Source organism: Mustelus asterias, chromosome 19, assembly GCF_964213995.1.
Source record: "Mustelus asterias chromosome 19, sMusAst1.hap1.1, whole genome shotgun sequence".
Classification (NCBI taxonomy): domain Eukaryota; kingdom Metazoa; phylum Chordata; class Chondrichthyes; order Carcharhiniformes; family Triakidae; genus Mustelus; species Mustelus asterias.
In genome coordinates this window covers 41978389-42005190 of record NC_135819.1, presented here as the reverse complement: position 1 = coordinate 42005190, position 26802 = coordinate 41978389, and the positions used below count along the sequence as shown (strand labels likewise).

Below are 26802 nucleotides of genomic sequence, written 5' to 3'. Positions count from 1 at the left end.
GCAGGAGAGCTTCTAAGGGCTGCACATCAATAATTGTGGTCCACTGCCGCGATGAGTACTTTCCAACCATGATAGTCACTGCCCCGCACCCTCTGGGCTTTTATTGCTGGGCTCAAAATTCATGGTATTTGTAGCCCCAGGAAACCAAAGCATTAAATAAGCGACTAATTTCTAAGATGGAAGTCAATTTATTTTTTATTGCATTTGGTTGTGTTTTTAAATTAGCAAATTGAATTTTGAGATGCTGCGTCTGCTAAAGAAACGTCGGCTAGAATTCTCCGGTCATTCACACCCTGCTCGCCGCTGCCAGAGAGCGGAGAACAGGGCGCTCAGCTGGGTCTCTGTTCACTGCAGCGGGACAGGAGAATCCCGGCTGTGAGCAAGATCGGAGAAACCGGCCTGTAGTCACCAACTGGGGGATGTGTGTGTGTTTCACTGCACGGGATCAACAAACAGACATGTTAATTAGAAACTAGAAGCAGGAGTAGGCCATTCGGCCCTTCAAGTCTGCTCTGCCATTCATTTTGATCATGGCTGATCATCAAATTCAATATCCTGATGCCGTGTTCCCCATATCTAATTCCTTCTTGAACTCGGCCTGAAGTTTGACTCGCTTCTATTGTGTAGAGAGTATTCCTGAAATCTGACAGTATCTCCATTTGAAGGGGAAGGAGCAGTAGACATCTCCAGGCAGTGAAACGTTTCCCCAGCACCCTTGGGGATGTATAGGCCACCTGGAAAATCTCAGTCGGCCTCCACAGTTGGCTGAATAAGCTTGTAATTAGTTCAGTTGGCCATGCACAGCTGGCAGGCAGGTTGCCCTGACTCCACTCCCATAATCCCACCTCTGGGGAAAGCCTCTGAGCAGAGTGCAGCAGGGGAATTGACACCAAGGCAGCTAGCGCAAATTCCCCACTGCTCCGATCTGTTCATGCCCCTGGTGGGGGTTAATAGTTCACCCCTTTATCTTTGATAGTCAACTCCAAAACCAAAGCAAATTGTTTATTAATTGCTTATTAATATTAATAAGTTGTTCACATAGATTTTTATCTGTCAGGTTTCCCACCACGTTCCAGGGTTGACTGCCGTCATCTTATACATAAACAGTTTAATTTAACAGTGGCACAGAGCACTGCTGCCTCACAGCACCAGGGACCTGGGTTCGATTCCCGGGCTCGGGTCTCTGTCTTTGTGGAGTTTGCACATTCTCCCCGTGTCTGCGTGGGTTTCCTCCGAGTGCTCTGATTTCCTCCTATGGTACAAAAAACATGCTGGTTAGGTGCATTGGCTATGATAAATTCTCCCTCGGTGTACCCAAACAGGCGCCGGAGTTAGGGGATTAGGGGATTTTTGCAGTAACTTCATTGCAGTGTTAATGTAAGCCTACTTGTGACCCTAATAAATAAACTTAAAACTTTAAAATTTTAAACCTTACCTCTGTTATAATGTAACCAATGGTAACATAATAAATGCGAGGTAGATTTTGGTAGATCAAACCAGGGCAGGGCTTACTCAGTTAATGGTAGGGCGTTGGGGAGAGTTATAGAACAAAGAGATCCAGGGGTACATATTCATAGCTCCTTGAAAGTGGAGTCACAGGTGGACAGAGTGGTTAAGAAGACATTCAGCATGCTTGGTTTCATTGGTCAGAACATTGAATACAGGAGTTGGGACATCTTGTTGAAGACATTGGTAAGGCCACACTTGGAATACTGTGTACAGTTCAGGTCATCCTATTATAGAAAGCATATTATTAAACTAGAAAGAGTACATAGAACATAGAACATTACAGCGCAGAACAGGCCCTTCGGCCCACGATGTTGCACCGACCAGTTAAAAAAAAAACTGTGACCCTCCAACCTAAACCAATTTCTTTTCGTCCATGAACCTATCTACGGATCTCTTAAACGCCCCCAAACTAGGCGCATTTACTACTGATGCTGGCAGGGCATTCCAATCCCTCACCACCCTCTGGGTAAAGAACCTACCCCTGACATCGGTTCTATAACTACCCCCCCTCAATTTAAAGCCATGCCCCCTCGTGCTGGATTTCTCCATCAGAGGAAAAAGGCTATCACTATCCACCCTATCTAAACCTCTAATCATCTTATATGTTTCAATAAGATCCCCTCTTAGCCGCCGCCTTTCCAGCGAAAACAATCCCAAATCCCTCAGCCTCTCCTCATAGGATCTCCCCTCCATACCAGGCAACATCCTGGTAAACCTCCTCTGCACCCTCTCCAAAGCCTCCACATCCTTCCTGTAATGTGGGGACCAGAACTGCACACAGTACTCCAAGTGCGGCCGCACCAGAGTTGTGTACAGTTGCAACATAACGCTACGACTCCTAAATTCAATCCCCCTACCAATAAACGCCAAGACACCATATGCCTTCTTAACAACCTTATCTACTTGATTCCCAACTTTCAGGGATCTATGCACACATACACCTAGATCCCTCTGCTCCTCCACACTATTCAAAGTCCTCCCGTTAGCCCTATACTCAACACATCTGTTATTCCTACCAAAGTGAATTACCTCACACTTCTCCGCATTAAACTCCATCCGCCACCTCTCGGCCCAACTTTGCAACCTGTCTAAGTCTTCCTGCAAACTACGACACCCTTCCTCACTGTCTACCACACCACCGACTTTGGTGTCATCAGCAAATTTGCTAATCCACCCAACTATACCCTCATCCAGATCATTAATAAATATTACAAACAGCAGTGGCCCCAAAACAGATCCTTGAGGTACACCACTTGTAACCGCACTCCATGATGAATATTTACTATCAACCACCACCCTCTGTTTCCTATCCGCTAGCCAATTCCTGATCCAATTTCCTAGATCACCCCCAATCCCATACATCTGCATTTTCTGCAGAAGCCTACCATGGTGAACCTTATCAAACGCCTTACTAAAATCCATATATACCACGTCCACTGCCTTGCCCCCATCCACCTCCTTGGTCACTTTCTCAAAAAACTCAATAAGGTTAGTAAGGCACGACCTACCTGCCACAAAACCATGCTGACTATCACCTATCAATTCATTACTCTCCAAATAACTATAAATCCTATCCCTTATAATTTTTTCCAACATCTTGCCGACAACAGAAGTGAGACTCACCGGTCTATAATTCCCGGGGAAGTCTCTGTTCCCCTTCTTAAACAATGGGACAACATTCGCTAACCTCCAATCTTCTGGTACTATACCAGAGGCCAACGACGACCTGAAGATCAGAGCCAGAGGCTCTGCAATCACTTCTCTTGCCTCCCAGAGAATCCTTGGATAAATCCCATCCGGACCAGGGGATTTATCTATTTTCAGACCCTCCAGAATATCCTGCACATCCTCCTTATCAACTGTAATACTGTCTATTCTACTCCCTTGCAACCCAGTGTCCTCCTCAGCTATATTCATGTCCCCTTGCGTGAACACCGAAGATAAATATTGGTTCAATGCTTCACCAATCTCCTCCGGTTCCACACATAACTTCCCTCTGCCATCTATAACTGGCCCTAAACTTGCCCTAACCAACCTTCTGTTCTTGACATACCTATAGAACGCCTTAGGATTCTCTTTAACCCTATCCGCCAAAGTCTTCTCATGTCCCCTTTTAGCCCTTCTAAGCTCGCTCTTCAACTCCCTCTTAGCCAATCTAAAGCTTTCTAGTGCACTACCCGAGTGCTCACGTCTCATCCGAACATAAGCCTCCTTTTTCTTTTTAACCAACAAAGAAACTTTTTTGGTGCACCACGGTTCCCTAGCCCTACCAATTCCTCCTTGCCTGACAGTACAGAAAAGATTTACTGGGATGCTACCAGGACTTGATGGTTTGAGTTGTAAGGAGAGGCTGGATAGACTGGGACTTTTTTCCTAAAGCATAGAAGGCTTAGGGGTGATCTCATAGAGGTCTATAAAATAATGAGGGGCATAAATCAGCTAGATAGTCTGTATCTTTTCCCAAAATTGGGGAGTCTAAAACTAGAGGGGTATAGGTTAAAGGTGAGAGGGAAGAGATACAAAAGTGTCCAAAGGGGCAATCTTTTCTCACAGAGGGTGGTGAGTGTCTGGAACAAGCTGCCAGAGGTAGTAATAGAGGCAGGTACAATTTTGACTTTTAAAAAGTGTTTAGACAATTTGGGTAAAATGGGTATAGAGGGATATGGGCCAAACGCGGGCAATTGGGACTAGCTTAATGGGCAGCATGGACAAGTTGGGCCGAAGGACCTCTTTCCATGCTGTAAACCTCTATAACATGCTGTGAGCTGACCTGGTAGACAATGTAACTCAGGAGCAAAATGTGATGGTCAGCTGATCGGGTATAAATAGAAAGCAGATGTGGATTGTGGTGGTGCAGTGAAGTTTCTTTATTAAACCTTTACTTTGTGAAGTTAGTCCTTTAATTGCTTGTCAGTGGAGTATCCCGAGTGCCAGGTGAACAATCTTCTTTGGTCAACAAGTAAAGCTGATATAAGAAACACAAACTGGAGAAGTTCACTATTTTACCAACTGTGGTTTGAAACCCTCAAAACCTTCATCTTTGTTCAGCAGGCTCCAGTTCTGGTGTAAACGCTGCAAAGTAATCGATTTTGTTTTTCGGCGATACAGCATTTATTGTCTGTTACGGAATAAGCATAAATGGTTTAACTTCTATCCAGTTGCTAATGTGAGTTTAATTCTTCATGCACTCGTATCACTGCATGGAGCTGTAAACCCACATTGATTATTTAACCAATTATTAAGACAAGTTGTATTTTGGACTAAGACAGCACCCATTGCGAGTGGACCCTGGAGTTTGACCTTCTTTATGATGGCAGGTGCACTGCCAGGATTACAGTTGAATAAATATGGAAATGAGGCAAGTAAATAGCCATATATCTGAAATAAAGGGATTATTCTGGTAATATCTTATAACATCAAATTACACAGGTGGCACAGTGGTTAGCACTGCTGCCTCACAGCGCCAGGGACCTGGGTTCAGTTCCGGCCTCGGAAGACTGTGGAGTTTGCACATTCTCAACATGTCTGTGTGGGTTTCCTCCGGGTGCTCCGGGTTAGGTGGATTGGCTACAGTAAATTGCCCCTTAGTGTCTGGGGGATGCAGGGTAAATACGTGGGGTTACGGGGATAGGGCCTGGGTGGGATTGTTGTCGGTGCAGGCTCAATAGGCTGAATGGCCTCCTTCTGCATTGTAGGGATTCTATTTTACAGACATATTCTGATTTGAAAAACGTGTCAGAATCAGGGGTTAGCTAGTTGGTTAAGATTTTTTTTTTAGCTGCAAGCATTGGAACTGAACATTCTGCGCAGGTTCCCGTTTATGTTATTATGAAGGTACTAATTTAACTTGAGCGGAGCGAGTGCTTACCTTTCTGAACATGACTGAACGTAATTGTTACCTGAAGCTACAACTGAAGACTTTGTATAACTTTAATCAGTCCATATCTGTAACCTTTATTCCATTGTCTCCTATCTCATCTCCCAAGTTAAATAATTTGTGGAATCATGGAACTGGATTTTATGGAGCATCATATTCCCCCTGCCCCATCCCACCAACTGAAGAGGCAGAAGATACTGCCCCCACCTGAAACCCGGTGACCCGCAGTGAGATTATACTGGAATTCCCCCTGGCATTCCCTGTTGATATCGGGGCACAAATGGAACAACTGCCTAGACGCCCCACCCCCTAACCCACAGAGAGTAAACGAGTGATGCTAAAAATTGAGCTGTACGTCTGCATTGATCCAGGTCCCATCAGACTTCTGGACCCAAACTTTATGGGTGGGATTTTCCACCCTCACTCGGGCGAGACCGGAAATTCCCGCCCGAGGTCAATGGGGATTTCCGTTGTCGGACCCTCACCCGCGCCGATTCCGTGGCGGAAGAGGTGGTAGAGTTCTGGCCTAGATGTCTGCTGGTTGGATTCTATCTTAGTCCTGCTCAGAATTTAAGGGACCAGTGTATATGAGTTTCTTTCTTTTAAGTAATTTTGATTTTTTTTCCTCCTGGAAATACAATTGTAACCTTGTAGTAATTTGAAAACTGTGATGTGTTTTATTTATTCTCCCGCCTTTTCGTTTTGCAGAATGGAAACCCTCATAATCCATACTGCCAAGGAATTGAAGGGGTAATGGAGGCTTACTATCGGAGCCTAAAGTCTGTGCAACTTTATGGACCAACCAACTTTGCTCCTGTAATTAATCATGTGGCAAGGTAATTCCGGCTTCTTTAACTGGAGCGGACCATTCTCGACTTCTTTCATTGCTGAATTGCACAATGTTTTGTTCTCACTGTATTTAATTATAACTGATTACATTCCGCAACTGCACAATTTGCGGCCATTCAAGATGTGCTGTGTGCATTGTACATCTTTCCCCTCCTTTGTTATTTGTGGCACAAGCCAGATGGGGAGGGGGGGGGGGGGGGGGGGTGGATAGAAGAATTCAGTTGGGTGCAATTTTTCCACATCACGCACTGGGGTGGATCACGGCGATCTGGGAAAGTAGCACGACGGGCCTAAAGGTTGGTTTGGCACCCGGCACCGAACAGTTGGCGATCCTCCCGTTTCCTCTCTAACGGCGTGAACCAGATTGCATTCAGAAAGGACGCAAGGCCAATTGGCATATTGAAAGTAGCATTTAAATATGCAAAGCCCATTCGCCCACAGCGCACAGAATCTTCTGACCTTCGGAAAAGGCAAGAATCAGTACTGGTCTCCACGAGCGGAGACCTGGCACATTGGTCACGCAGGGGGCTTGGAGATCATTGAAGCGTCAGGTGGTAGGGGGCATAGCTGGGCAGTATCCATCGGGCAGTGTCTACCTGGTGGGGCTCACCTGGCACACTGGCAGTGGCCACCAGACACCCCAGGCCACTGGACATCCCGGCGGCACTAGTTTTGAGCCTTGGCGGAGCCAATTGGGCACTGCCTGTGGGCCAGGGCAGTGACAAGTGGGTGGGGCTGTGCCTGGAAAGGCTATGATGGGGGTGTCATGCAAGAGCGGGGTCACATAGGGGTGGATCATGTCAGGAGTCAGGCAGGTAGACCCATCGGGGATGCCCCATTTCTGGCAACCCGTGTCAGGGAAGGGTTGAGGGGGAACTTGCCGCCAATGAGGTAGGGTGTCTACCAGTGCTCTGAGAGATCAGGATGCCTTTGCACAACAGAACCCCAGCGCTCTGAAGCTGGGCTCACTGGCATGTTTAGGCCCCCCCACCCAGGACTGGCGCAAAACTCCCAACTCCCCAAGGAAGTGCCTGACTGTGGGACAATTGTGATGTAGAACATGCCTGAGAGATCAGCACGGATCACTCCATTATTCCCGCTGTTATGATACTAAGGCTGGGATTTTCTGTCCGTTCATGTCAGCGGGATTCTCTGGTCCTGCTGCAGTGAGGAGAGTTTGGACTGAGCGCCAAATTCTCTGCCCTCACTTGCAGTGTTGATGGGGTGTGAATGCCTTGAAATTTCGCCGAGAGTAAATAGGCAGAATACCACTGTCATAGAGTCAGAGGTTTACAGCATGGAAACAGGCCCTTCGGCCCAACTTGTCCATGCCGCCCTTTTTTTTAAAAATCCCTAAGCTAATCCCAATTGCCCGCATTTGGCCCATATCCCTCTATACCCATCGTACCCATGTAACCATCTAAATGCTTTTTAAAAGACAAAATTGTACCCGCCTCTACTACTACCTCTGGCAGCTTGTTCCGGACACTCACCACCCTCTGTGTGAAAAAATTGCCCCTTTGGACAATTTGAAATACATGCCCAAGCTAAAATAAAAACCAGTCTGTGAATCAAGCTCCATCGTTCCAGTGAGAACAAATCAAGTTTCTCCAACCTATCCTCACAGCTAATGTCCTCCATACCAGGCAGCATCCTGGTAAATCTTTTCTGTACCCTCTCCAGCCTGGGCCCCCTGGCACTGCCCAAAGTGCCAATGCCCAGGGAGCACCTTGGCACAGCCCACCAGGGATAGGGCAGTGCCAAGGAGGTGGGGCATAATAGGCTGGGGTCTGATGCAGGCAGGGCCTCTGGGGGGTGATTGGTGGGAGTGAATGATCCCACGGACACACTGCATTTGCCTGGATGACAGAGGGAGGGAGGCCAGTGATCAGGGCTGGCCATCGGGGGGTGGGGGTTTGGGGGGGGGGGGGGGGGGGCGGCGGTCAACTGCTGAGGGGGTCAGGTTGCAGGGTGGGGAGAGGAAACGTGGAACTGAGCTGGGGGAGGGGGCATTTGAGTCTGGCCTGGACATGTTTGGGGGGGCCAGTGATTGAGCTATGGCAGGGTCGGAGGGCCAGCGATACGGGGGTCGCGGGGCTGGCCAACGATCAGGAGGCTGGCAATGCGGGCTACTGCACATATGCCGATCTCGGCGCTGACAGGTTGGCACGTGCGCAGTGGCCTAATCAGCGCTATGCTGCTGGCCTCTCCAGCGGGAACAGGGTGATTCACGCTGAGGCACTCTGCAGTGCACAATGTGGGAGGTTCATTTTGAAACTCCAGCTGAAGAAAACAGCAGGATCGACACCAATTTTTGCGCGAATTCAACAGTTAGAATATTTTGGGAGAATCGCCCCCACTGATTTTGTTTTTAGCATAAATGTACAAATCTGTTTTTATGCCATTTTTCAGCCAATTTAAATGGGCTAAAACATCCATTAAAACAGTAAACAGTTTCTCGGCTTCAGTGCCGTTTCAAATTCCAACATGTTCTTCTCGTCCTTTTTATAGGTATGCTGCCTCAGTAAAGGATGGTTCACAATATTTTGTCCTCCTTATTCTAACTGATGGAGTTATCTCAGATATGGCACAAACAAAAGAATCCATTGTCAATGTAAGTTTCTGTCTGGCGCTTGACAAATATTTGTTAATTATTATCAATTTCTATGTGTGAAGCTGCTAAATGTAGAAGGGTAAGGCAAAGAGCCTGACTCAATAGGGCAATATCGTAGGGAGGGGGACAGTTGGTGGTGTGGTTGGCTGGTTCAGAATTTGGTTCCCATTAATGATCTGGAAACATGAGTTAAAATCCTCCACCTGCAAAATCAATATGAATAATTGGAATTAAAAAGAGGCTAAGAAGTAACGGTGTCCGTGAAACTACCAGGTTGTTGTAAAAACCCATCAGGTTCACCCATGTCCTTCAGGGAAGAATATTTGCCATCTTACCAGGCTTGGTCTCTAAGTGACTCAGGGCTGTTGGTAATGTGATTGACTTTTGACTGTCCTCTGAAATGGCCCAGCAAGCCACTCAGTTATATTCAAGAAGATGACTCTCCATCACCTATCCAAAGAAAGTTAGGGCAGAACAGTCAGTAGGCCTTTATCATATGAACGATTTTTAAAGAAAATTCAGAAACATTCTCTTAAGTGCAGCAGGTGCATGGCATTTACCAAAGATATCTGATGCATTGTGTTTGACTACAGTTTTAAAATTGAGAATTTTTTATCAGGTTTTAAATTGTGAATCTATTAAGGAGTTAATTTGTCCTTGTTTCTGGGCTTAACTAATTGTGTCCCTCTATAGATCCTCCATCTGCAGCGAAAGGAAATTTGCCATCACAATTTATTGGTAATTTGGCTTTGAGACTCTGAAGCATGATCATGTGAGCTTGCATTGTGAGTCTGCATGTATCTAGCCTGGTTTTAAAACTTGAGCAGTGACATGATTCAGCTTTTAAAAATTTTGGAGGAAGACTTTAAAGCTGATGCATAATCAACACTGAATATACAAATATGTTATCTATCTTGTTGCTGTAAGTAGTCTCAGAACACCAGGTTAAAGTCCAACAGGCTAATTTGGGAGCACAAGCTTTCGGAGCGCCGCTCACCTGATGAAGGAATGGCGCTCCGAAAGCTCGTGCTACCAAATATCTTGTTGCTGTAATGTGATAGAGTTCCGAGTCATATTGCACGACCTTTCAGGAAAGCTCTTGTATGCATCTGTGTAATACTTAAAGATGAATGGCTCCTGATTAACTGTGGAAACACTATGCCTTGGATTTTGGGGTCACCTGCACAATGACAGCACTTGTCAATGACCACTAAGAAAGTTGCCCACAGAGACCTAGTGATCTCTGTGGGCAACTTTCACCTTTCCTTTGTGAATTTGTCGAGAAGTCAAGGGAATTTCCGGGCATTTAGCAATGGTGATGTCATCAAGCAGGGTAAAGCAGCTAATCACATTGAATCATTCTCACAGACAGCAAACCAGGAAATAAGTAAAGTGAAATGAACTGCTTATCTTTCACTTCTAATAAATTTTGTAAGGTTTCAAATAAATGGTTGGGCTATGATGAGGGAGAGGTGGGGAAGGTGATTTTGGTGGTGGCGTCACTCTGAAGGTGGCAGAAATAGTCGAGGATCACCCTTTGAATGGAGAGGCTGTTGGGGTGGCAAGTGAGGACAATGGGAACCCTTTTTCAGTTCTGGGAGGGTAACCCATACATGAGGGTCTCCATAGCAACATCTTTTATTTGGAGGAATTGAGACAAATTTAAGGTGAAACCGTTCAATGACAGACGAAGTTCAGCCAGAGGGTGGTGGTGAGCAGGAAATATTCGGACCCCCATTCAAGGAGAAAGTGGAGCCCTCAGGCCATCATGACGGAGGATAGAGGTGGAGAGAGATTGAACGTCCATAGTGAAGAGGAGACAGTTAGCGTCAGGAAACTAGAAACTCAAGCAGCCATCTGGTAGTACAAAACTTGAGTATAGCTGAAAAAATACATGCTGCCAAAGCTTTTTGTCTTGCACTCATCAGGAAAATCACAAGGATACCAATGTTGGAGAAATAACTTTATACTGTATGAGAATGGACTACCGATGGGTTAACTCAGTGGACTTTGATTGGTAGAGGCATTGCCATGGAGATTGCCAAGGTGATGGTGACTGACAGTTAAGTGCCAAGCACTGATTGAAATTTAAATGAGGCAGCTTAACCCTGATTGGTCAGGCATTACCTTGTGGAATGAAGCAATGGCTATCACTTATTTTGTTTAGCTGAAGCAGATGCAATGTGTGTACATGTTCTTTCTGTCTGTAAAGAACAGGGCCTGTGTATTAATATGTGTAGCTTCCAATAGATGCAAATACACCGAACTGTGAGTCCGACTGACAATTTGTTGTTAGTGTTATTTTTAGCACAGTAATGATTATTGTGCAAATGTTGTCCAACCATGGAATCACATCTAATGTTGTGTTTTGCAAGCATGGGCTGGTTGAGTATGGTTTGTACTTTGCCCTTTGCGAACAGTGGCTGGGACATACTGTTTGATGCAATCCACCAGCCTTTGGGACGTACAACCTACATACCTAGTGTTAGGGGCTGTTACGATGGTTTTCTTGTTGTATTTAAAACTATCGTTTTCCTCACGTAGCCAGACAAAGTAACAGAGTGGTTCAAGATGAATTTTACTATAGCTATAGGACTGTGAAAAATTTAGAAATACATAGGCAATTAAAGTCTCAACTTCGATTACAATTAATTAGCATCTACCAATAGACGTATAGGACAGGTCATGACTGCTCCATTTCAAAGGTGAATTTGACTTAATCTATGACCAGTTCTGCACCCCACCCCACCAGCCTTCCCATTCAAAGGATGATCCTCTGCTATTGCTGCCACCTTCAGAGTGATGCCACCACCAAAATCATCTTCCAAACCCCTCCCTCACCTTAGCCCAACCTTTTATTTAAAACCTTACAAACTTTACCAGGAGTTATCTCTACCCAATCATAGTTAAGGTTAAATCTTGCAGATATAATTAAAACTTGTGCATGTTATATCATCAAGAAATGATAGCTGTATCTCTGACCAATGGCACCTCAACCTCCCTTTCCATTACTCCTTATCCTAATGGACTGACATGAACTGCAGCTGCACATCATTCAGTTAGATGGTCCTTGACTTTTATCTGGGCTTACTTTAATCAAACCTGTCATTTGCACCTAGCTTTCCTTGTGTGACTGAGGTTCAGCTTGCAGCTTATGTGATTTTTAAACTTGGGAGATTATTAACCCTTTCACCTAGCATCACACTGACACTGAAATTCATAGACCAGATTTCTCATTTGTGTGTGATAGGCAGTGTCTTTTTGGCTTGACAACAGCATCCCGTTACTGGTGAATATCACTCATATTGCTATTGCATGGTAGCAACATGGAACAGCTAACTTCACCTGTTAGTCAAATTTTAAGAAACCTTATCCTTCCAGGGTAATCTGAAGGCAATTCCAGGCCAAATGTGACAGCTTTCGGCCCATTTATGAGTCTGTGCAATATGCAAGCTGAATTGATCTGATCAGGGTAGCCATTGTACCGTAGGACTTCTATGATATTCCCTATTTCAGCATCAAACTTGGCATTGGAGCAAATGGCTCGACTCAATCTAAAAATCCCAGTGTGTATATTGACCAATTAAGCTGGGTTGGAGGCAGATCATGGTAGAAACACCCCTAGCAGAATTCTCAACTACCATGTCAAAGAAAGGGAGTTCACTTGACTGCTCCATATCAAAGGTGAATTTGACTTCATCTATGACCAGTTCTGCACAGCATGAATTGGCCAAATGGTTGGATGAAATGTTACAACCAGTTTTGAGCAGGTGTTCTAGATAGACAGTGAAGGATTCCTTCACATTTTGCGAAGACCATACAGGACTTGCATATTGATAGCAATGCTGTGTCCATGTGCTCATTTGACATTGCTCACCTATTCACCAGCATTCCACTTCCATTTGTGCTGCCACACTATATTATGGCAATCTAAACCTGCCACCATTGCATGTAACTGTATTGTGATGAAGGTAGTGCATTGATATGGATATATATATATTATTTGTGTTTAAGGGGAACGTTTAAAAATTCAGCTTTATTCTACAGGCAGTCAGTATGTCTGGAAGGAACACAACTCAAATGTTGGGAGAGCAGGATAATTATTCATTTTAGCTTTACAGTGGTAATGTTAAGTAGAGTTAATGGACTTTTGTTTACTTAACTTCTGGGATTTCTGATTAGAGTGATTGACAGGGTCATGTGATGATGTGCTTTATGCACAGTCCTTGGTGTGTAGCAGAGAGGAAAACAGCTTTTGCAGAATATAGTTAGTTGCAGCTAAAGCCTGCTTGAAGTGAGGAAGGATTTTGCAGGCTTCTGGAACTCCATCTCTCTCTGAAAGCTCCAAGACTGTTGACAAATTGTAAAACAAGTATGCCTGGATTTGCTAACTGTGTGTACTTAAAAGTGGATTTTATTTATGTAGGAATGGAGCTTATTTGGAACTGGAGCAGTCATAAGCTAGAAAGTAAAGCTGCCTCCTTTCATTTCTAAATATTGTTCAACTGTTAATGGTTAAGCTGCTTCATTTGTTAGAGTTATATTTAAACTGTGTTATTAAATACAATTTGTTTCACTATAGAAAATCTCCATTTTGTCAGTGGAATCATTCCTGGAAGGAAATATCCTTTCCTCACATTTTTGCCAAAAATAGAAAAATTGTTGGGGTCTTGTCTGACTTCGTAATATACCTTGGGGTTCTGGTCCATGACCCCAACAGTATTCATTGAGCATGTGAACTGCAAGCCTACCTTTGTTAGTACTCACATTGTGATTCTTATAGTTCCACGCGCTATAAGATTAGTCCTATCGGTGACCTCGTAAATAGGGCCCAAGCCATTTGTTCACTTGATGCTTAATGTATCAAGCTTGATGCTGAAGTAAGACACATCAAAGACATCCTGCGGGATATTGGCTACCTTGATCAGATTATCTTGCTCTGTATCTCATGCACACACATGAACAGGCCTAAGGTCATCACTTTCAGCCCTGAAAAGTACTCAGTGTACCTCCTGGAAGGAGAAGGTATCTCAAAATTCTGAGCAGCAGGTGAAGCTAACTGTTTATGCTGCTACCATGCAGTAGTAACACAAATGGTATTCATCACAACAGGATGCTGCCGTTAAGCCCAAAAGGATGTTCTGCCTATCACACAAATGAACAATATGGCTTTTGGTGCTAGTGTGATGCTAGGTATGTATGCTGTTTGTCCCAAAAACTGATGGATCATATCCCTTCCATTGTTCATAACAGGCAAAGTATCAACCTGTTCTTGCAAAGCACAAGACACAGTGGACTGCACCAGATAACACTCCACAATTCCACAGATAATCCTCAGGGTGCTAAAAGTTAAGCTGACCACCAGTTTAACATTGTCAGTCAGGCTCACAGTGTGGGGCATGCGTGTGTACGGGAAGTCACATATATTAATACATAAGGCTCTGTTCTTTGTTGACAGGAAGAACAGGTACACACATTGCACCTGTTTCAGCTAAATAAAATAAGATAGCCATTTTCTGGTTAATTCCACAGGGAAATATCTTGACCAGCCAGGGTCAAGCTGCCTGGTTTAAATTTCAAACAATGTTTGGCACCTAACTGTCAGTCACCATCAACTGGTCAAGACCTCTACCAATCAGAGACCGCAACCGTTTATTGCATCCTGTTGTCCTGCAGTATAAAATCAGTATTCTTCGATTGTCCTGATGAGTGCAAGATGTAAAGCTTTGACAAAATGTATATTTTCAGCAAAAAAAAACCCTGGAAATTGTAGAAATTACCGAGGGCACCAGGACAGTCACGGTTGCAGGTGGGAAAAGACCAGACACAAGGAGAAAGTAGAGTCAAAATAGGATGAAATAAGTCCAGTGGGGCAGAAATAAGTTGCAAATGATGGGACGAGCAGGACAATTGTGTTTGTGGATTTTGGGAAAGAGGTAGAAGCGGGGAACATGAGATCATAGTGCCAATGTGTTTTGAGGTGTGAAATAGTGACAGCCTTGCCCTTGTCGATTGATTTGTATTTTATTTCTCTGAATTTAAAGCAAAGTAACTATTTACTGCATCGCAATACTGCTGATCTCGGTGATTGGATGTTGGTTTTGAAGCCTGGAAGGTTTAGCACTGGATAGTGCTTGGCAGCCTTGACATTTGCTTGATGTGGTTTTTTTTTCTCGTTGCTTTGCTGCGGGCATCTGCCAATTCCAGATCATTTCCTAATACTAGCAGATGTTATGTGCTTTTGGCAAGACAGGGAAACTTAAATAATTCATGAAGCTGGCTTTATAGTTTCAATGCTACTCTCAGTGGTGTTCAACTCAAATTCTTTCCGATGTCAGAAATCTCTTTTTACATCATTATTTTTCAGCATTTTGCATGTTGGGTGACATTTTCTTAATAACTAAGGGCAATGCGGTATTTAATTTGCAGCCATTAACAGTGGCTTTGAATATAATTGCAACTGGGATACTGGGTAGCGCAATGGACTAGACACTATCCTGTCACTGCTTATTCAGTGGGAGTGATTTTAACTTGTTGAGTCAGGTATTAACCGGGCAATAATGGCCTCAAAATGAGGTCAGTGGTCTTCGTGCTTTGTTAGCTCTGACATTGTGGCTACACCATTTTGATGGGGGCCTACTGCTGGGTGTCTGATCTGCCTGTTTCTTTTTTTAAATTCCTTTTTTGCCAGAGTATTTTTTCCTCAGATTTCCACGCAGTTCCAAACCACGATAAATGCCGAATTAGACTCCGGAGGCTTCCAGAGGACAAAGCACACGTTTGTTTTCCGTAGCTTGTTTTTCCCGGAGCACGTGATTGATGTGAAGTCAGGGGCTGCGGTTTGAGGGCACCAGCACAAAGCCCAGCTGATCAGCAATATCATGCACTCTAACACTCTGCCCTGGGCATTTTGGAACAATTTGCATGTCAGTAATGAGCCTATCTTGTGCTGCCATTAAGCCCTGGAGTGAGACTTGAACCCATCGTGGCGTAAGTGTTCCTGTCTGCGGTCAGCAGTCCAGGAGTAAGATTTGAACCAAGAACATTTTGACTCCGAGTTTTCTCTACCAACTGAGCTGTTCAGGCTCCACGTCTGCCTGTTTCAGGCAGTAAACCCCGGATTCTATGCAGATCAGTCCCATAAACTGCAGAGACCTTGCAAAAGCATTTATTGCCCATCCCTGGTTGCCAGAGGGCAGTTGAGAGTCAACCACATTGCTGTGGCTGTGCAGTCATGTGTAGGTCAGACTAGGTATGGAACAGCGGATTTCCTTCCCTAAAGGACATTGGTGAATCAGATGGGTTTTTCCGATAATGGTTTCATGGTCATCAGTAGATTCTTAATTCCAGATATTTTTTAATGAATTCAAATCCCACAATCTGCCGTGGCGGGATTCGAACCCAGGTCCCTAGAACATTAGCTGTGTTTCATTAATAGTCTAATGATAATACCACGAGGCCATCGTCTCCTACGTGAAGTTATTTGTGTGTGGAAACCGGAGGAACCGAAGGACATGTTCAAATGCAAGTTTTTAAAAATCTGCGCAATTGCAGAGCAATTGCTTTTGGAAAGCAACAAGTTTAAAGTTTTAATTTGTTTAATTTTCAAATTGCAGCCGGCCCTTTACGTCACGGTTACTGGCTCTAGTGGTTAGGTGCCAAAATATCCAAATTGTTCCCAGAGGGCCCACTTGACGGTTGTGAGAAATGGACAAAATGTTCCGCTGTTGCATTGGAGTGCTCTTGTTCGCGTGAGGCCTGGTCATATTTGTTGATGCAGAACATAGAGTATAGGCATCTTTAATGTGCCTCTGGCTCTGCTACACCTGACCTAGAGATGCTACGTGCTGATACTAAGTGCCTGAAATAGGAAGAGCTCCTTTTCCCAGCAAAACCTCACTCACAGACAGACAAGTACACACAGAACAATTGCAGTTATCCTTACAGAATCATTTAAACATGGCCACTGCTTTAAATTCTTTTGGCCAATCGCATTGTAAAATTAGAAGTTTACAAAAATTAAAAATAAATCTGAAAGTGCAGTATGAAGTGCAAATACTTACATTTACTTGTTTTTCCGTTGCCTTCTTGGTGTTCATTTTTTTTAAAGGACCTGTTTGTAAATGGCATGGAGACATGTTTTCAATTTCATGTTCAATTCTCATGTCTGCTGGATCAGCTGTTAATATTAAACCTGGAATTCTAGGAGCAGCCAGCTAAGAGAATGGAGACATCCCAGAAAAGTGTCCCTGATCCCAGTAGACATTTTGGGATTGAGGTCCCCATCGGTGTCAAGCAACTGAGGTGCGCTCCCACCCCCACTGAATGGGAGAACATGGGGCCCCTCGCGCTGGCCTGATCTTCTGATCAGTGGAGTTTTAAACAGCTCGCTGTGACGGGACCATGAAATTCCGCCCATCGCTTCACACCAATCCACAACCCTCAGCCCACCTCCATTGACCTCTGACCTTGGACCCTCGGTGACCCTGGAACTTTCGTGGGTCCTGGTGATGCTGCTGGGGCAATGCAGAGCTGCAGGCCTCGGATTGGCTGGTAGCTCTTGGGTGGCAGTGGGGGAGGGGGTGGGATTTGTGTGCCCTAATGGACACTTAATTCCGGTGAACCTTCACCAATGGAGGTCATATGGGGCACCCACCGGTTCTCCCGCTGGTGGGCGAGCCTCTCATCGCCATCATAAAATTCTACCCATCTTTTCTCCATCTGAATGCAGGACAATTGGGCCCCGTGTGCCAGCTGGAGGGCTCTATAGAAATTCAAACAAACTCACATTTTAAATTGGTTGCTTTTCCAGTGGGAAGTTAAGTGCCCTGCAATTGCACTGTTTTATTCAGAAACAGCTGGTAATTATATCACATCTCCAACTTTGAAAATAAAAGGTGCTTTCTGTCGCCTCTCACTGTCAGCGCTGGAATGATTACCTCAATCAGTCGGTAAAATCACAGTGATCTCTAATTGCATCATTTAAATATCACTGAGGCTTCTGAAAAGTTATACCAGAAAATACTGAATGTTGAGCCAATGAAGGAACTAGAATGGTTAGAAAAGTATGCTCGAACACCTGATTGTCATGTTAATTGAAAAACCTATTAAAAGCATGACCGACAAGACTCACCTGTGGGCACAAGGAAACACTGAACATTGATAGGAAAATCACAAGTGTTAATGTTAATTCAGCTTTAATCATCTATAGATTGTTGTGACATTGCATTTTCTCTATACATTTGTTTTTGATATTCAAGGCTTTTATTACTGTGTGCGAAGATTTTCTTTACAAGACTTTACTCCAGTGTTAAAAGTTAAAGTTTATTTATTAGTCAGAAGTAAGGCTTACATTAACACTGCAATGAAGTTACTGTGAAATTTCCCTAGTCGCCACATCCACCGCCTGTTCGGATCAATGTATCTAACCAGCATGCCTTTCAGACTGTGGGAGGAAACCGGAGCACCCGGAGAAAACCCACGCAGACATGGGGAAGATATGCAAACTCCACACAGCCAGTGACCCAAGCCAAGAATTGAACCTGGCCCCCGGTGCTGTGAGGCAGCAGTTCTAACCACTGTGCCACCATGCCCGTTGTTGTGCATGCTGTTATAATTAAAGTTCAACAAAGTGCTTTTGTTTTTGTGACTTCGGCTGTCCTGTTAAGTCTAGAAAAGGTGCTTCCATGTGAGCTGTACAGTGGTGTCTCCCAATGAGATTAGGTTACCCAGGGCAGCAGAGACATTATCGCTAGCTGTGTCATTCTCCCTGGACTATCACTTAAACATCCTGATAGTCCTGATTCTTTCACTGAGCTATTTTTACAATGCATTTGATAGAATGTAGGCATCATGGGCTAGGCCAACGTTTATTGCCCATCCCGAATTGCCCTTGGGAAGGTGGTGGTGAGCCACCTTCTTGAACCCGCTGTAGTCCATGTGGTGTATACACGGTGCTGGTATGAAGTGGACTCCAGGATTTTGACCAGTGGCAGTGAAGGAATGGTGATACATGACTTGTGGGTGGTGGCGGGGGGTGGATCTTGCAGGTGATGGTGTTCCCATGCATCTGCTGCCCTTGTCCTTCTAAATGATAGGGGCTATGGGTTTGTAAGGGGCTGTCAAAGAAATTTTGGTGAGTTGTTGCAATTTATCTTGTACACATAAAATCCGTCAGTGGTGAAGGAAGTGAATATTGAAGGTGGTGGAGGTGATGCCAACCAAGTGGGCTGCTTTGCCCTGGATGGTGTTGAACTTCTTGAGTGTTCTTGGAGCTGCACTCATCCAGGCAAGATGGAGAACATTCCAGCACACTTCTGATGTATGCCCTGTACATGGTGGACAGGCTTTAGGGAGTCAGAAGGTGAGTCTCACACCACAGAATTCCCAGCCATTACATGCTCTTGTAGCTATAGCATTTATATTGCTGGTCCAGTTCAGTTTCTGCTCCTATCAACAATCAACATCCCAGGATGTTGATAGGAGGGGATTCCGTGATGGTAATGCCATTGAATGTGAAGGAGAGATGGTTGGATTCCCTCCAATTGGAGATGGTCATTACTGGCAGTTCAGAGGCACAAATCTAATTTGCCACTTACCAGCTCAAGTCTGAATTTTTTCCTGGTCTTACTGTATAGGGACAGGGACTGCTTCAGTTTGAGCAGTTGCAAATGGTGTTGAACATTGTGCAATCAGCAGCAAATATTCCCACTTCAGATCTTTTGATGGATGGAAGGTCATTGATGAAGCAGTGGAAGATGAGTGGGTCTAAGACACTACCCTGATGAGAGACTGTAGTGATGTTCTGGGACTGAGATGACTGACTTCCAACAACCGTAACTATGTTCTATTATGCTCCGTATGACTCCAGCCAGGGGAGACTTTTCCCCCTGATCCCCATTGATTCCACTTTTGCGAGGGCTCGTTGATGCCACACTTGGCCAAGTATCGAGGTAGTCTCACTCTCCCCTCAGGCATGGAGTGCAGCTCTTTTGTCCATGTTTGAACCAAGGCTGGAAAAAATGGCTGTAAATAGCGACACAGGCCCAAAATCCCACAGGAGGCAGGAAACAAGATTCTCACTTGTTTCCCGATTTCCCCCCCCCCCCCTCCCCCCCCCGAGCTCTCGTGGGTGATGTAACAGGTTTCCTGCCCAGAAAGGGTGGGGGCCTCATTTCAATATATTTTACTAAAATTCAATGTCATTAAAGAGCTTTTCAGGCGAAGTTTACAACAGTTACATAAAAATGGGAATCAGATGAGGGTAAACCACCAGGGGCAAGGTAGGTATGGCCCTTGGAGGGAGAGGGTGGCACAGGTTTGCACTGCCCCTGGCCCAGGTTGGTATTGCCAGGAGTGGGCCCACTGGGAGCCCCCCTGGGGAAGGGGGGGTTCCCCTTTTATGCATTGGGGGAGGACTGATGCCTGTAAGGGGTAAGAGTGTCCCTGGTACTTGTGTGGTGGTGGTTGGCAGGGGAAGAATGCCCCCGATACTTCCATGTTTGGGGGGGCGGGGGGAAGAGGACTCACCCCAATGCTTGTGGGGGCTCCTCCTTGTCCATAGTAGTTGGTGAGGGGGTAGTCAGAGTGATGCGCAAACCACTGGGTGGCACAGTGGTTAGTGCTGCTGCCTCACAGCACCAGGGACCGGGGTTTGATTCCCAGCTTGGGTCACTGTCTGTGTGGAGTTTGCACGTTCTCCCTGTGTCTATGTGGGTATCCTCCGGGTGCTCTGGTTTCCTCCCACTATACGATATAAACTTTACACCCCCAGATTTTTTTGTGCACTAAGTACCAGAAAATCTGGTGTGAAAACTGGCTGTGTTTCTGTCAGGATACATGCCAGTTTTCAGTCTGAACCTGACACTCTGACAAAATGATGGTAAAACTCCACCTGATATATCGTTTTGTGTAATAATTTGCAACAGGGTTACACTGATCAGTCTACACTGTTCATCTTTTCTCTTTACAGAGGGGTTTTCTGGCACTTCAGGTTTTGTTTGAGTTTTTCAGCATTTGGAGGGTTTCTTTGTTATTTAATGTTTGGGTTGTTCTTGGTGTTGAGGTGCAGTGTGCTATAATAAATTCCTTTGTGTCTTTTTGAACACAGATGTTTAGCCATTTCAACTAATTTAAAGGTGCTAGTTATATATATATTTCTAAAAAGCATGTAGAGCACTTTAGAGCAAACACACGAAGTACTCATACAGAAACTAGAAAATACGTTGCAATCGCTGGAGAAAGCAGAGAGCACTTTACTATGCACCTTATCCACACAAGAACTGATTGACCTGGGAGTGCATGCTTCAGACTTCAGGCACTTGATTTTAGAGTCCCAAAATTGACGTTTGGAAATTGTTCAAAATTCTTAAATCTGTCAAAATAAAGAAACATCACTTGAATTGGCACTTAGAAATACTTTAGCCTCATAAGCATGTCAAAGCTATCAAGCTATTTAGAATAATGAAAGGTGATATCGTTGAACTATATATATATCTTTAGGGGAGTGACAGGGTAAATGCTGAGAGCATATTTTCCCTCACTGGAGAGTGTAGAGCTCGGGGTCACTGTCTTAGAATGAATGGTCAGCCATTCAGGATTGAGATGAGGAGGAATCTCTTTGGGTCTTTTTAATTCTCTTTGGAATGCTAAGAGATATGAAGATAATGAAAGAAGCCATAGTGAGGTGAAAAGTCAGTCATGATTGTCTTAAAATAAGGAACAGTTTTCAAGGGCATATTCCAGTTCCTATTTCTTATGATCTTCTGCTCATACATTTAGAAATTATGGCCGGGATTGTACTGTCCCATCCGCCATGGGAATCAGAGCGGCGGACCTCGGGCAGGATTTTATGGTTTCGGGATGAGCAAGGCTGTAAAATCCTGCCCTATGTCTACGTACATGTTTATTTTTTGAAAAGTTTTGTGTTGAGGAATTGAAATCACTCAATGGCCCAAAGAATCCGGCCATTCATGCCGGCGGGATTCTCTGGCCCTGCTGCAGTGAGCGGAGATTTGGCTGGGTGCCAAATTCCTCGCCCTGCAGCGACAAGGCGTGAATGGCCGGAAAATTCCAGCCAATATATTTTAAGGATGGTACTTAGAAATTGCAATATTTGGTTGAACATCAGTTGTGAACCACCTGTGGATTCTGTTTATGTTAAAGATGCTTTATAAAGGTGAGCAGGAGTTATTGCCTAACTTCTAGTTTAAACATATTCAAAACCCCTTCCATCATATTTAAAGTTTTGTATGTTCAGAATATATCTATATTTTATATAACTCGCCCTTGGTTGCAATTGATTGTTCCTTTCCTCACTCTTTAAAGGCTGCTTGTCTTCCAATGTCGATAATCATTGTTGGGGTTGGACCTGCAGAATTTGACGGTAAGGAACAGAAATGACTGTACTTCACAAAACAGTGTATTATCTAATATTCTAACTGGTTCCATTTATGTATAGAAGTACTGTCCCGAAGGCATGACCCTGTACTTTTTAATAGAAATGTTTGGGAAGCTGCTCCTTCAGTGAAGCTATTCGGAAATGTATTGCTTATTGTTAGAAGCTGCAGGGGATTATCACATCCCAACTAACCTTTAGACTGTGTAATGTGTCAGCTGTTGATGATTGTGCAAAGATGATTTGATAGCTTGTGGACAGACAAGGTAGAACAGGAAAAATGGCTGTTCGGATAACTCCCTTTCTTAAAACGAATATCAAATGCACCGAGGTCTCGACAACTACAATTTTCTGTATTGTGGCAATTCATCCAGTGATGAGCCGCCTAATCCCAAATGGTCAGTTGGTTATGGTTACTTGTCCATATTTTTCTACTAGCAAGACTTCCTAGTGCAAGTTTGAAGCATTGTTACTGCTGCTGCCTCACAGCTTCAGGGACCCGGGTTCAATTCTGACTTTTGGCGATGGTAAGGAGTTTGCACACTCTCCCCGTGTCTACGTGGGTTTCCTCCAGGTGCTCGGGTTTCCTCCCACAGTCCAAAGACGTTCAGGTTTGGTGGATTGACCATGCTAAATTGTCCCTGAGGACAGAAGTTTTCCCGTCCCGCCTGCCAGGGGAATCAGAGAGGGTGGGACAGAAAATTCGGCAGACCATGAAAAGGTTTGTCGACCTCGGGCAGGAATTTCTGGTCTTGTAGCCGGAAAATCCTGTTCTTCGTGTCCAAAGATGTGTAGGTTAGACGGATTAGTCATTGTGAATGAGGGGTTACAGGGAGAGGGCGGAGGAGTGGGACTGAGTAAGATGCCTTTTTGGAGAGTTGGTGCAGACGCGATGAGCTGAATGGCCTCCTTCTGTGCTGTAGGGATATCATGGTTCTGAGGTTCATTTTAATAATTCCCATATCTGCAGTATTTTGCTTTAATTTTAAAAAAAAATTAATATAGGTAGGCAGCAGTTTACATTCCTTTCTTCATATCACTATCATGGTGATAAAATTTAACAAAGACATGCTTCTGAAATAACAGGCCAAATCTTAAGCACTTAAAAATGTTTTGGGCATTGAGGCCTCAGGTCCAGGTCTCTCTTCAGGTTTAACAATGCAGCGCACAAACTTGGGGGATTTTCCAACAGGCCATGTCTGTGCTCACCATCTAGTAAAAGACAGTGGGTGGGATAGGGCGGCAGGTGGGTCCAAGGAGTGTCTGGTTGGCAGCCCCATCAGGAGAGGTGAGCACCTCTGAAGAAGTGGAGATCTTGGGAGAGCTTCAAAAAGGAGGTTGTCATATAAGTCTCAAAATTTGGTTTCCAAAATCAAAGGCCGAACTGTGAGGTGCCTTAGAATGGAGGGGAAAGCCCACCACAAGAATGCTTGAGCTGTGATTCCTCTGCTTTGAGCGTTCTGGAGTCTTGATAATGCCATTTGAATCAGCCTTCAATGGCCTTCCCACCTCCCAGTGAGAGGCCTTCTCAGAATCATTATCAGGCTTTTAACACAGCAGGCACCCATGTAACGCCAGGAAATTTCCAGCCAGAAAATGGCCCTAAGATGGAGACCTTAATGAGGTCAAACAAACCTTCATGGAGTGGGTTTCCAACTCCAGTGGCAGTACAGCCCTGGGAATCCTGTCTGGAAGTGGGACCACTTCAATGTGGCTGAACATAGGAAGGGAAAATTGGCGGCTTCTGATTGGCACTGAGGGCTCAGAAAGGAGGCACTGCGGCATCCAACTGTGTGTCCCCCCCCCCCCCCCCCCCCCGCCCCCCCCATCACCTCACTGGTTTGCAGTCCAGATTCTGTGTCTTCTGTTTTGGTACTGTTGGAATCATAGACTAACATCCATATTCCACCAACATTTACCACCATGGTTAACAATGTGATAATCACCAAATAATCTGCTTTGGTAATGCTGATTGAAGGACAGCTATTGGCCAGGACTATGAGGATAACTCCCCTGCACTTCTTCGAATAGTGCCATGAGGTTCTTACATCCACAGGAACAGGCAAATGGGACGTCAGGGTCAAACCTCTCCTGCCACCTACTAAATATGAGTGGTGGTGGGATGAGGCCTATTTGTGGCCATTGATTGCCCACTTAGGTGCCTTGATTTGGCCTTGAGTGGATGGTCCACTCGATACCTCGTAAAATCATGGTGTTAGCGTGGGTTTCCTCCGGGTGCTCGGGTTTCCTCCCACAGTCCAAAGATGTTCAGGTTAGGTGGATTGACCAAAGGTGGGCATGCCGCTCGCTGATGGCACAGTTTCACATTTTATGGCTCTATCCACTTCTAAAATTTAGAACAAAGAAAAGTACAGCAGAGGAACAGGCCCTTCGGCCCACCAAGCCTGCGCCAATCATGATGCCTGTCTAGACTAAAACCATATGCAACTTATTCGTATCCTTCCATTCCCATCCTATTCATGTATTCGTCCAGTTGCCCCTTAAATGCCGCTATCGTACCTGCTCCAACCACCTCCCCAGGCAGCACATTCCAGACATTCACCACCCTCTGCGTAAAAAAAACTTGCCTCGCACATCTCCTCTAAACTTTTCCCCATGCACCTTAAACCTATGTCCCCTAGTATTTGACTTTTCTACCCTAGGAAAGAGCATCTGACTATCCACTCTGTCCATGCCATTTAGTCCAATGATCCCTAGTTTTAGAAATACTATCCTCTCCAGCAACATCTACCCTGAGCAGTCCTCAAAGTATTGTCTTTGTTTCAATGCGATCATGTCTCATTCTTCTAAATTCCAGAGGATATAGGCACTGATTCCAAAGCCATTTTGGATTGGAGGATCCAGCTTAAAATAGCTTTCCAAACAGTGGGAATGACTTGCTCTTTGCTCACTGATTTAGAAATGCACCCTTATAGAAATATTCTGACAGTGGGAATGAGTGTCTGTGTTGAAAATAGTTGCAGTTATGTTTAGTGAAGTACTGTGTGCTAGCATGCAGATCGGCTTATTGAATTAATTCTATAACAATCAATAGAATAGAGTCCTAGAGCACTGAACTAGGCCCTTCGGCCCACCATGTCTGTGCCAACTATCAAATACCAATCTCTCCTAACCCCCTTTACCAGCACTTGGACCATAGCCTACTATGCCTTGGCAATTTAAGTGATTGTCCAGATGCTGCTTAAATGTTGCAAGAGTACCTGCCTCCACCACCCTCTCAAGCAACGCATTCCATATTTCCACCACCCTCTGAGTGAAAAACCTTTTCCTCAGATCCCTCTAAACCACCTACTCCTCACCTTAAACCCTCTGATCTTAAACACCTCTGCCATGGGGAAAAGATTCTTATGATCTACCTTATCTATGCCTCTTATAATTTTGTATTCCTCGATCAGATTCCCCCCTCAGCCTTCTCTGCTCCAGGGGAAACAAACCCAGTTCCTGTCCAGCCTCTCCTCATAGCTGAAACTTTTCATCCCAGGCAACATTCTGGTGAATCTCCTCTGCACCCTCTCCAGTGCAATCATGTCCCTCCGATAGTGTGGCAACCAGAACTACACATAATATTCCAACTGTGGCCTAACCAGTGTTTGATAAAGTTGTATGAAGACCTGCTCTTATATTCTATGCCCAGCTAATGAAGGCCATATGCCTTCTTCACCACTTTATCAATCTGTGTTGCCACCTTCAGGAATCTATGAATTTGTACACCAAGGTCCCTTTGTTCCTCAAAACTCCCTAGGGACCTACCGTTCATTGTATATATTCTATCCTTATTAGACCTCCCAAAATGCATCACCTCACACCCATCAGGATTAAATTCCATCTGCCATTGCTCTGCCCAATTTACTAGCTGATCCATATCAGTCTTAGCTTAAGACTATCTTCCTCACTATTAACAACACCACCAATTTTCGTGTCATCTGCAAACTCACTAATTATACTTTCTACATTCACATCATTAATGTATATAAAAAACAAGTAGGGTCCCAGTATTGATCCCTATATTACACCCCTGGTCACAGGTTCTCAATCACAAAAGCAATGCCCCACCATCACCCTTTGCCTCTTATTAATTAGGCAATTTTGGATCAATTTTGCCAACTTGTCTTGGATCCCATCGGCTCTAACCTTTTGAACCAGCCTTCTACGTGGGACCTTGTCAAAGACCTTACTGAAGTCCATGGAAACCAGCTCAACTGCATTACTCCTCTCATCAATATTTTTGGTTACCTTTTCAAAAAAACTCATGTAAGTTAGTTAAACAGGATGTCCCACCAACAAATCAGTGCAGAGTATCCCTGATCAATCCTTGCCTTTCTAGGTGTTGATTAATCTTGTCCCTCAAAATTTTTTTCCAATAATTTCCCAACAACTGATGTTAGACTAACTGGCCTGTAATTACTTGGCTTATCCCTGCTGCCCTTCTTGAATAAAGGCACCACATTAGCTATCCTCCAGTCATCTAGCATTTCACCTGTGGCTAGCGAAGATTTAAATATCTCTGTCAGGGCCTATGCAATCTCCACTCTTGCC

The 26802-nt window shown here is 44.6% G+C and overlaps 1 protein-coding gene across 2 annotated transcripts in view; it reads left to right on the top strand.

Annotated features, from left to right (window-relative positions):
• LOC144507907 (copine-8) overlaps positions 1-26802 on the top strand; it is a 377739-nt gene that overhangs the window by 337835 nt on the left and 13102 nt on the right. Inside the window, exons 16-19 of one of the 2 annotated variants that reach the window (XM_078235392.1) lie at positions 6095-6222; positions 8747-8849; positions 9543-9587; positions 22176-22233. In XM_078235392.1, the coding sequence (XP_078091518.1) occupies positions 6095-6222; positions 8747-8849; positions 9543-9587; positions 22176-22233 (334 nt within the window). The remainder of the gene's footprint in view (positions 1-6094; positions 6223-8746; positions 8850-9542; positions 9588-22175; positions 22234-26802) is intronic. The other variant, XM_078235393.1, reaches the window with a different exon arrangement.